Source organism: Dendronephthya gigantea, unplaced genomic scaffold, assembly GCF_004324835.1.
Source record: "Dendronephthya gigantea isolate DGI-Jeju-01 unplaced genomic scaffold, DenGig_1.0 000006F, whole genome shotgun sequence".
Taxonomy (NCBI): domain Eukaryota; kingdom Metazoa; phylum Cnidaria; class Anthozoa; order Malacalcyonacea; family Nephtheidae; genus Dendronephthya; species Dendronephthya gigantea.
In genome coordinates this window covers 3,524,633-3,536,552 of record NW_021163016.1, presented here as the reverse complement: position 1 = coordinate 3,536,552, position 11,920 = coordinate 3,524,633, and the positions used below count along the sequence as shown (strand labels likewise).

The 11,920-nt window shown below is 37.2% G+C and overlaps 2 protein-coding genes across 2 annotated transcripts; both read right to left on the bottom strand.

Annotated features, from left to right (window-relative positions):
* Positions 1-37: 37 nt before the first annotated feature.
* Positions 38-6,168, bottom strand: LOC114516841. Its single transcript, XM_028536426.1, has 8 exons — positions 6,073-6,168; positions 5,752-5,809; positions 5,240-5,344; positions 4,741-4,935; positions 4,442-4,624; positions 3,843-3,924; positions 3,521-3,671; positions 38-2,766 (listed from the first exon to the last, which is right to left on the bottom strand). Exons 3-8 carry the CDS (start codon positions 5,334-5,336, stop codon positions 2,362-2,364), a joined length of 1,113 nt encoding a protein of 370 aa, XP_028392227.1. The 5' UTR covers positions 5,337-5,344; positions 5,752-5,809; positions 6,073-6,168; the 3' UTR covers positions 38-2,361.
* A 101-nt stretch (positions 6,169-6,269) lies between these two features.
* LOC114516844 lies at positions 6,270-11,385 on the bottom strand. The gene is made up of 6 exons (XM_028536431.1): positions 11,151-11,385; positions 10,308-10,510; positions 9,842-9,937; positions 9,539-9,745; positions 8,233-9,430; positions 6,270-8,124 (listed from the first exon to the last, which is right to left on the bottom strand). The coding sequence occupies exons 1-6, from the start codon at positions 11,233-11,235 to the stop codon at positions 6,713-6,715; spliced, it is 3,201 nt and encodes a 1,066-aa protein (XP_028392232.1). The 5' UTR covers positions 11,236-11,385; the 3' UTR covers positions 6,270-6,712.
* Between the last annotated feature and the right edge of the window lie 535 nt (positions 11,386-11,920).

Here is an 11,920-nt window from a genome sequence, read left to right as displayed (position 1 = left end):
GATTTAAAGTGCCCATGTCATAAAATTGGAATTTAGATTTTTAGAATCTTTGTTTGAAATGAGTTAGTAAGTTCTAAATCAAAACTGAAATTGGATTTTTATTTTTCGAGTTATTGCCATCTAAACATTGATTTTGGTGGAATGAAAACTCTGAAAACCGCGCAAATGAGACTGGTGCGAAACAAGGTGTTTGACGTCACAATAGGAACTCGTTCGACGCGACAATTTAGTAACTCTATTGCATAGAGTAATAAGTAGAGGCTAACTGCGCAAAAAAGTGGTTGTTCTTACTTAACAGACAATTCTGTATAAAGTGACTCATATATTATCAAAATGTGTTGTGAAATGGCTTTAATAATTGTACGTTCCTAGCAACAGTCGTGCAATAATTGCAAATACGCCATGAGTCATGGCCAATTGAGTCACTGTGTTGTAAACACGTTAGGCAGTGTTTAAGTTAACAGATAAAGGATTTACCGAAGTAAATAACGTCTCAAAAGATGCGAGTGCGCACATTTTAGTAAAGACAGCTAAAGAATGTTGGTAAAAAAGATGCCATAATAAAAGCGAAATGTACTGGGTTATATTTATATACACATGATTTGATATGTTTCTTTTGCGCGAGACGTGTTAGATTTCTCAGTTAATATTGATAACTCTAAGTCTCTCATTGAACTATTTTTTTTGAAAGGGCATGGGAACTCCACTCATACTCTAGCTCAGTTGATTTGTAATGAAAATAAACCAGAGAATCACACAGGCATGCGTGATTTAACTACACATAAACACATTGTAGAAATACCGGCACTCATGAGCCACAGGAAAACCTCAATCATAATGCTATTAATATAACATTTATATAGGGCAGTAAAATGTATTAGGGGTCCGCGTCCGCCTTTTATCTACACCCGGGTGAACTGTATGTGCGCAATTACGAATGACGATCAACTAGGACGAAACTTTAGAATTAAGTTACCGTAAATGATCCAATAAACGCCCCCTATCAAATAAACGCCTCGTATCAAATAAACGCCCCCCTTGAAGTGTAAGTTTGTATTAGACGCCTCTCTCTAATAAACGCCCCAAGTCTAATAGACCCTCCCCCCCAAATCGCCTTAAGGCTTAAAGCAATTATAAAGGAAACGCTACACACAGTAACATTAAAGAATTTATTTATTTAGTGACATGTGCGGTTGTCGTGTTTAAGAGTGGTTTGCTTATAATCTCTTGTTCGATTTCAAGCTCAAAGTACGGATATCGCTCCTTAATTCTTTTGATTTCTGTATTCATTACGTCGGCAACTTTCTTTCGGTTTGTTCTAGCTTGAAAACATCCAGGAACAACAAGACCCACTTCACGTTTTCGGCTCAGAAACTATATAAAGTCTTATTACGCGAGCAAACTGCGCGTCTTAGTTTTGTTTTGTTTTGTTTCAGTAAAGTGATAGAAATGAAATAAACGCCTCTCTCTATTAAACGCCTCGTATCTATTAAACGCCTCCCTTAGAACTGGTAAAATTTATTAAACGCCCCGGGCGTTTATTAGATCATTTACGGTAAGTACAATTGCCAGATTACTACCATAGAATCTATTTGTAATTAAATACTGTATATCTAGCGTAATGATATTATGTTCTGGGGTCACGGAAAGCAAGTCGCGCAATCAAGATAATAAGAAAACATTTGCTATTTACTGACGCCTACGATCAAGTCTTCGTTGTAGTTTCGATGCCATGATCGTTGCACGATTGCTCCATTTCGCGATAGCTTTTCAGCTTATCATCGGCATCTGGTTCGTTAATGTATGGTCCGAAGTGTTCTTACTGCCTGACAAGGCTGAGCCGCGTTCATGGTCTTAACTTTTGTTTTTTCTTGGCATTGCATTGGCAGGAAAACATTCTGATCGGTGTCATTCCTTTGGTATATTCTCAATAGCTAAACTTGATGAAGACATATTTCTGCCAAGTTTAATAACCGAATTTAGCTGGCATAAAATCGCTGCTCTTGTACTACATACTATTATTTATCTAAAGGCGCAATATGCGAGTTCCTATTGTGACGTGTTAGTTACCAGTTTCCGACTGTCGCGGATTTCAAAAACTTTTGCCGTTAAAATTTGAAATTTTCAAACTTTATCGCTTTATTTCTCCGCGAAAACAAACTCAATTTCAAATGTGATTACTATTTTCGTAATCTACGTTTCACGGCGATTCTAATGAGATAAATTCCAATTTTATGACATGGGCACTTTAATAGAAAAATTACTAAACGTGAGTGACGACTTGGTTGTAGGCCCGCGATACATTCTCAGACGTCATGTAACTCAGTGATAAAGTCTTCCAAAGTCGTGGTCTTATGGAATCTATACGGTACCAGCCGTAGTTAACCGTCTGTACTTCCAGGCTACAAGAAGTGCAACACCAAGGACAGTCACACCGCTACCCACGATCAATGCAATATCCTTCCACCTTCCGTATGTAGCTTCACTACCAAGCACGTCTCCCTTCAAATACTTGAGCGCAGCATCTTTCCAAAATGGCATAGCTTTGTACAGCACAAAATCCGGATGCAAGTTCTCGATCGCTTTAATTAAAATTTCTGTTTCTCTACGAGGAAATTTCTTAAAATCCTCCAAGTACATCTGATAGGTACGTATGCTGAACACGATTGCGGTGCTTTTCTCGAGTTTCCTTAACGTTTGATATTCTGCACGAAACGTGAGATCGCGACCAGTCTTCTCCCCTTGATATAAGTAATCACTGTTTTCCTGAAAAACTGCCAGAGTTAACTCTATATCCACGAGCGACAACAAGTCATTGGCCCGTGGGATTTAAGCCCTAAGGCTAAGTTTATATTGCAAAGAACGAAAGCACAGCCGCCATGGGTTTACGAGATGATTTATAACCCAGCTATTCATAAAGTTAAAAAAGAATTTACCAGAAATTCGGAATATGCCTATAAATTCATAAAGAATTTACCAGAATATGCAACGCCAATCTCATTTCTCATCTTACGAGCTACGAATACTGATTTTCTTCTGAGAAATGATTAGCCTAGGAGTAGTTTTGCTGTACGTTCTCTGAGAAGTATCGCCACTTCATTCTATAGTGACTATACTATTTCAACACACTATCAATCGTGTATTACATAATACACTGTACGTAACACACTATAAATGCTCAGATTTAACTAAAATGCCGACAGACATTAAGGTTTGAAGAAAATCAATGATGATATTGGAATATAGTCAATATTCCTCGCGCTAAAGGTCACGTCAGCACGACTCCGGATATAAAATTTTGGAGATTCATTTTTATATTGCTTAAATTAGTTGGATGTATTTGAACATAACTGATATATTGTATGCTTTTACTGACAGTCTAGTTGGGTCAGTGAATTGGCTTCGCGGAAAATATGGCAAGAATGAGGGCTTTTCAGGCTTTCAGCGTCGGAATAGAACAGAAGTAACTCAAATAAGACGAGGTAATAAGTTGTTACATGAAATCTGAGGATAAACTTACATTATTACGATCGTCATGTCCCGTTGGCGTGTACAGATCAAGAGGACCATCCAGATCATGAAATATAGCCCAGTTGCCACGATATACCGGCGCATCTGGTGACATCGCTTTGAAGAGATCGTAAACTTTTGGAACGAGATGGTTGATGAAACTACAGCAAATGTGATCAAAGTTTGACGCGATTAACATTCGAATGGGAGAATGGAATATTTTATTGCAAATGATTTAGAAAGATTCCATGCGTATAAGGTAGGTACTTCATTTATCGTATAAACTCCGATAAAATTTGTTTCAAGATACGCAATTATCAATGTGTTCCTACCCTTTCACAGGCTGATGAATACTCTTCATGGGAAGGTTGAACTTCTGTTGAAGACCCCAACGCATGGGGAAAAATACCGTACCTATTAAAATGAAAATTTTTACGAAAAGTTACATCTCACCATAGCGTAATCTTTCAATCCACAATGAACAGAAGTATGCAACACTGGGTATCAGGTAGGAGAGGTTACTTCGAAATCTTCACATGCATGACAGACAAAGGCATGGGGGATCCTGGGGGATGGGGGTGAACCCCCAATTTTTTGAGTGGGGGATGAATATCTAACTACCCTCCGCCCCATGTTTTTTAAAAGTAAAATATTGAGGCTACGTAATCCATTTTTGCATTGCTTTGTTGGATTTGCTGGCGCAATCATTGGCCACAAACATATTCACATTCACTCTTTTATGACGGAATATAATGCATATTGCATTAATCTAGCTATCATATTCATTTTGAAAGTTCACCCCCCCCCCTCTTCAATTTTTAGATGGATCGATGCCCTTGCATTCAGGGCAGACATGGCAGAGATATGGCAGAGATATGGCAAAGATATGCCAGAGATATGGCAAGGTATTCCACCTCGTGAAGGAACAAACCTGCAGTCAGACAGTAAGCCTGGTGTTCTTCTTTCCATTCCATTATGCACCAGTCTTCCTGTGTCAGACGCGAGGCCTTAAAAAGTGGGTCGTCGTTCTCGTCAGCATTTGATGAAACAAATTCATCAAGCATCTTGTTGTAAACTCCTTGCTCTCGTGCCTCAAACTTGTCTGGAAATCGTTCTAGGATCATAATTGACAAACTGAAGTTAGTTGGATATTTGATTTATTGTCGTGAGGAAAGTGTAGGTAGGAATAAAAACAACAAAATGAGCAAAAATAGGCAATAAAAACAGTACTTGGTAAGTAATCACATAATAACTCCAACAGTTCCTGCTTTGCCGATATTGTTGATGGATCTTTGTTCGTGACGAACACCTTGTCCTTTTTAGTTTGCAGTAATCTTTGTTTTTCTCGCTGTTGAGAAGCATAAGTTCGATCAATCTTCACCCAGTTCGTCAGGTCTAATTTTTGCGTCATCATTTTGACTCGACCTACAAAAATTTGTAGAAGAACATTTTAAAATATGCTGCATGTTAAAACTAGGCTTTAACAGGGTTACTTTTCCTCAATTACAACTTCCAGTAAGTCTTTTGTTAACCAAGGCTTTGCATTACTACTTGGTCAGATAAAAAACTGTAAACCCTATCGCATCCTGATTTACTGTAAGCTTGATTATTGAGGTCAGGAATCAAGTGTTCCCATCTCTGTACTATCAGCTTTCCAAATATTTTATATCTTTATTATTATATCCAACCAGTTCTGTCAAGCACAGATTGAGTGGTAGCTAATTATTACCTGGTATTTCCAATTTGAAGGTTCCCAAGTACGGCAGTCCATTTTCAAATGTTTCCCAAGTAAAAGAGTTTTCAACATGTTCAACATTGATTGCCATTTTCACGCCTACATGTACAAAAAATTTCAGAAATGTACCAGCATTATTGTACCCTATTTGGTATTAAGAGTAAGATTAGATAATTCATTACTGTTGCAAATAATTGAGAAACAGGACAGGGTGTGGGGGTGATATTGATAAGCACATGATGTCAATCATGCTTTGGATTGAAGAACTTAAAGACATGAAATGAAAGACTGGAAATGTTGCCCAACCAAAATGAGCATTGCTTTGTAACTTGATCCTGAATACCAAAAGCATTGTTCCTTATGTTGAAACATCCAGATGTTCTTTTTGTCTATTTTGGGCAGTTGTTATACCACATTTGATGCAAAAATCACACGCACAGAGATAGGCAAAGCAGAACAGTTTCACAATAACGTGTTATCAAGGACTTGTGATAGTAAATACTTACTAGAGTAAATCCTTTAATACGTCTTAACAACCTCTCTTAACGCAGGTAGAGCGGAAATCTGGCGGTAAAAAATGACAATTACAAACGCAGTGAACGTATTTCTAGTCGTACTGTAAAGAATTTTGAAGGTTAAACATAAAAGATCATAATTCAATATTACCTAAATCTCCATACAAAGACATACATGATGTTTAATAACCTTGGTCTATTTGTTTATAATATTAATCGACTACCATAAATACTGTACACAAGTTCTTTGAAATAACGTACATAAAATATAAATTAAAGTATGAAAGTAAAGAAGTATTACTGATATCTTACCTATGCTTTAGTTGGTTTTAAATCCCAGGATTTGGATACTGAAAATCAACACTCCACAGAGGCTAAAATTTTTTTCTCGAATTCCTCAATCTTCGGTCGCTGGCCTTTTTTTAACTGACCTCTATACAATAACTGAATGCAACGTTATAGAGGATAATTAGAAAACAGAATACACACAAAAGATATCCTCGCTCGTTTCTAAGATTTTATTCTTGAATAAAAAAAACTTCAACACTTGGTTATGAACGCAACACAGGTTATATATGCAAAAGCCTGGCATTTTTGCCGCGCTTGAAATTACTCTATCATGCAAGAAATCGCCCTGTCACCTAGACCACACAAACTTCATGAAAAAAAAGTGGACATGGCCGCTCACCACAAGACATTACCTTGGACAAAGAGAATAATAACATATTTTGTTCCCCCAACACGATACTTAAACTTTGCATGGGGAACTTATAGCTTGAATCAGCAGTTCGTAGGAACATCGTGTGTATTTATTATATGCAGAGTTTCGGGTGATTAAATACACGTCGTGCTCCCACAAATTGTCGTCGTGTTTTTGGAATCATGCATGCATGCATGGGGACAAAAGCATAACAAAATATCAAAACCGTTTCATTCGATGCAAATTCAATACCTAAAGTTTCAGGAGTTTAATCACAGCCTCTCGATCACATCTTTTCCTCAATTTGTGATTCCTCTTTGGCAGAAACACTGGACCACTAGAAGTGCTAGTCTCGGCTTTGTCCACCAGTTTTCTACGCTTATGTTGAAGAAGGAGAGAAGGACATTTCCTCTTCCGTCTCTTGCGTTTTAATTCCTTTTTCTGATAAACACGATGAATACTACTGTTTCCTTTGGAATCTCGGAATTTTCTTTCCTGTGGTCCTAAATATTTCGCCGTTTTCCCGCCATCCGTTGACGATTCAGCATACAAGAAATCATCGCTGCTCGAGACTTCGGCATGCGAGCAACGTTCAGTGTTTGACCTCTGTGGAAAAATAAATGTTTCATTGGATTCTTCGTCGGAACTTCGTCCCAGGAAACCTGACCCAGAGCCAGAGGAAGTCGCTTCATCCGCACTGTAAGTCTCACAACCTGGAATTCCAGATATGTCTGTATTAACACCAATTTCCTTTGATGATGTCGTGTTTACGCTACCAGTCTTTTGAGAACATCCTTCATCGACAGATAATTTGTTTGTTGTTTTAGTTAGTTTCGGTGCTGACTCTTGCGAACTTTCGCTCGTACTGGAAAAGCGATTCTTTTCTGAGCATGTTTTGTTCGCAACTTGGTCGCGAATGCTCGGAGGACACACGGAAGACCGATCATCTGCCGATGTTGAACACCGCAATTCTGGTTTGACAATATTTTGCATCGTAGAAGAGGATTTAGGCGTGATGATTTTGGTAAAAGGAGCCGTGTTGTTCCTATCCACAGCTTCATTATTATTTCCCATATTTCTATTTTTACAAACCAGTCTTTGTCTGGCGGCTCGCTGGAGGTTTCGCGAACGCAGACTTAACGATAAAGACTTTTTCTTTTCTTTACGAGGAATGTATTTATCTATTTCAAAGTAGTAGGAGTGATCATGTTGGACATTTTTCAACACTAATTTCTCTAACTCTTTCCTTTCTTTTCGAATTTTAATACGACAGCTGGTTCGAACATTGAGCATCGCTGGAGACTGTGGAACGCTCACCCTAGGCTCATCTTTTCTCGTAATTTTGCTGTTATTCACGGCGTCCATTGTCACCCGTTCACCAGAAGATGAGGACTCGATGATGGCAGTGACGTCTTGCGAACATGTTCCTACCTTGTCATATATTTCAGTTTTCTCTCCATAAAATATTTTAACGATGTCTTCGTCGCTGTTTATGTAAATATGAACTGAGTCTTCCTCGTGTTTCCGTTCTCCAAACTCACATTCCTCGTCAACTATTTTGTCAACAGGATTCGACTTTTCCCCATGGGAATGTAGGTCCGAATCATGGTCAATGTGATTATTCAATTTTTGAGCTTGTTTCGCGGCCAAATCTTCAGGCGTTTCTATGAAGGTAGATGACAAGATTACTGAAGGTGGACACGTTCTCACAATATCGATATTTTCCCTACGATTAACGAGTGGGTTTTGACAAATACTTCGCAATGTTTTACCTGTTTGTTTTAGTGCTTCATTCACGGGTTTCACCCCATTCATTCTTGCAACATTGCCACCGTTACACCCTGCGACGGCTCTGTCAAATAGCATGAAATCTTGAGAACTGTCTGACGCTTCATCGCCACTCTGGTCCATCACATCTACTGCTTGTTCTCTCGTGATGTCACTCACAGCGAGAAAACAGCCCGAGGCAGCAGCAGATCTTGGATTTGAACTGACATTCAGAGAAACATTCTGAGAAACATTCTGAGAAAGATTCTGAGAAACATTTTTGTTGCCATCTTTTGTCGTCATATTTTCAGTAACTGTTTCGTTAATGTCATCGCTGTCTTCTGAGTCAAGATTTCTTCGATTCTCGTTATTTTCCACACATGAACTAGAAAGATGAAAATCATCTCTGTCGCTATCATCTCGGGTCATATCTTCAGTAATTTTTTCATCAACGTTGTTGCGTTTAAATTTATAGATTGAGCAAACAGATCTTGGATTTCCTTGATTCTCTAACGATGAAGCAATAATATCATCATCTTCTGTTTCCGCATCTTCAGTAATTTCTTTATTAACGTCGTTGTTCCTCGTCGATGGTTTCATCAACGCATCTTCATTCATATTATTCCCTTCACTATCGTCGCCTCTTTGGTTTACCAAGAAAGCATTGGAACAACTGTTCGTCTTCTCATCTTCACTGCTCGAGGTACCCAAGTCAATATCTTCTTTATCCATTTCTTCGCTATCAAAAAGTATAATACTACCCTCTCCTTCTGACAAAACATTCTCCTGAACCTTGGCATTGGATATATCTGCTATAGCTGACGTTGTTTCATCGCCTTTTCCAATCTCATTGCCACTTGGGTTATCCACTTTGCTGGACTGAACATTGTCAACATCCTTCACATCATCTTGAGAGCTGGAATAACTCTCCTGACCACCACAGGTCTTGAACAAACCGCTTTGATTATTCTGTCCGGATGTGGCCAAAGATTGATTTTGTTTTTCAATTTCTTGTTCCTTCAAACTTTCACTTGAAATGTATTGTTTCAATTGATTGTCATTACTCTGAGGAGATGTTTTTGCAGGACACTGACAACTGGTTGCTTTCGAAAATGTTTGATCTGCACCAGAAACAGGGTTCGTCTTATTGTGTGAAAGACATATTTTCTCTTTCTTACGATTCTCCTCCTCAATATGGAGGAACTAAACAAATGACAAGAATGCAATCAGTCTGTATTCTGGACAAAGAAGCAGAAAAAATGTATGTACGACCACCCCTTGGATAATGGTTAAATAAGATGTGAATCTTACCACTTGCAAGATAGGTTGACCAATTTCCTTATTAACTTTTTGAAGGTACGAATCAACTCTGGTCCACAGATTCACCCAAACACAATCACAGCGCATCAATTCAAAGAAGGATAATGTGAGATCTTGGCTTTCATCATTAACTATATCAATCAGTTTCTGGGAAATTGTCTTGTATTTGTTGAATAGCAGTGATCTATTCTCTTTACCCTAAAAATATTCATTGTTCAAAGGCACAACTTAAGAAACACATACAATACACAACAGAATAAGAGCTCAATTATCTAGCACTAAAAATTGACATACCAGTTCTTGTATAAATGGAGGTATTGTAAATAACTTCAAGATGTTATCAACCAGAATAGCAGAATCACAAGTATTTACCATTGCCAATAATATTTTCTATAAACAGAACCAAAACAAGCATATTTACTGTTGCTTTGTGATCCATATTTTCATCCGATTCACACAGTAATTTGCTGGTTTTTCAAATCATCTCTGTGATATGTGGGTTGCGTACATATTAATTATAACATATAGTCTGTAATCTAAACAAGTGTTTTGTTTGCATCAGAACATTTAAAATTATTTTGGTTCACAGTAATGCTAAATGCATGAACAGTAAATAAATACTATAATTTACATTTACAAGTGATCAAGTAGCTGCATGCAGTTACCTCTACTTATATAAGAAGAACTCACTGCACAGGCAAGGCTGTGACCCCTAGACCAGTCAAACGTAATAACAGGGATATAATTTCATGTCACTTACACAAATCAGAATATCAATCAATAAATTTCCAAAAGTTTCAAATGGAATCATATCTGGAGCGAATTCATACAAAGTCCATAGAATATCCACAGCTTTATCGAAGTTCTCCGACTCTCTGTTTTTGATGATAGATGAAAGAGTAGCGCACATCATAGGTATCTTTGGACACTCAATCTTTGACAGATTCTTGTTGGCCAATAATTCTTAAAGATCAAGAATAATATTTAGACGTAATGATAATACAAATTGTTATATAGGTGCTGTGTATTTTAAATGTGATTGGTTCATTCATAGTCACATGACTTGAAATAAATGCAATGTTTTCCGCCAGGGAAACAAGTGAAAAATTCTTGTCATAACAAAGTAAAGTGGGTTTTTTTAAATGAAATTGTTGTGTAACATGTATGTTTTTGTTCCTATATAACAAAACACTTAATGTACACTACCTCAGGAAAATAGTGAGTTTTGGTTTCCCTTGAGTCTCAATGTTTCCCTCGACTTCATCTTGGGAAAACAAAACTCACTATTTCCCTCGGAAGCATATATTAAGTGTATATTAAATCTCAAATACTGCATATCTCAGGGTGTTTTCATTTAAAGCTGAAAGCTGGCAAAATTTTCAAGCAGCTGGCGGGGTCAGCTAGGAAATATATATTTTGAAAGAGAGTGAACGTGCAGAATAGCAAGTATGTCAAATTGCAGTTTACAAAAAACAGTTTTAACGGGACAGCACATACGTAAAGCATTCATGGCGACAGATATGAGATATAACACGAGATATTCTAGAATCCGGACAGAATTTGATTCAATAATTTTGAAAAATAATGGTTAAAAAACACTTACTTGATAACAGATCCTCTTTTCTATGATACGCTGCATACTCCAGAGCTACGCATAGCGGCATTCCCTCAAGATTTTGCATTTCCATTGGAAAATAACAGTAAAAAGATACGAAGGTTATTATTTATAGCAAGGTGCTCCTCCATTTATTATCAATCACTTCAAAACTCTTCCATGAGTTCCATCCTTTGTATTTCCAATACTTCGAATGGCGATCGTTAATCCTTCGGTCGCGCGAGAAATTCCGACACGAGCATCAAAAACAAAAACTTTGATGGAAATTTCCATATTTTTTGGAAATTAATACTTTCTGGAAATTAATATTTTATGGCAATTGATATTTTATGGTGATTCTGATATATGGTGGCCGAAGACTGCCAACAAATTTCTCACAGAATAAATAAAAATTCTTTTAACACATTTTAGAAAATTTTAGAAAATCATCAATTTTGAAAGTGAATAAACAACTTAGTAATTGTTGGCATAATTTATTATGGAACACTATTGATAATTTGATATCTATAAAAACCTTAAAAAATACTGCTTTTATTTGAATTCTTTCCTGGAAATTCCAGCCCTACTTGATGGAAATTTCAAATTTGAAAGTGGCAGCACTGTCAGACAAACAGTGATTGTTTCAAATATATAATGTAATTGCCACATCACAGATATTTGTTTGGAAATTTATTCCGCAAATTTCAGGAAAGATATGGGAAAGAAAGACAACAGTTATGGACATACTAACATCGACAAATATAGAAGACAACTTGGTT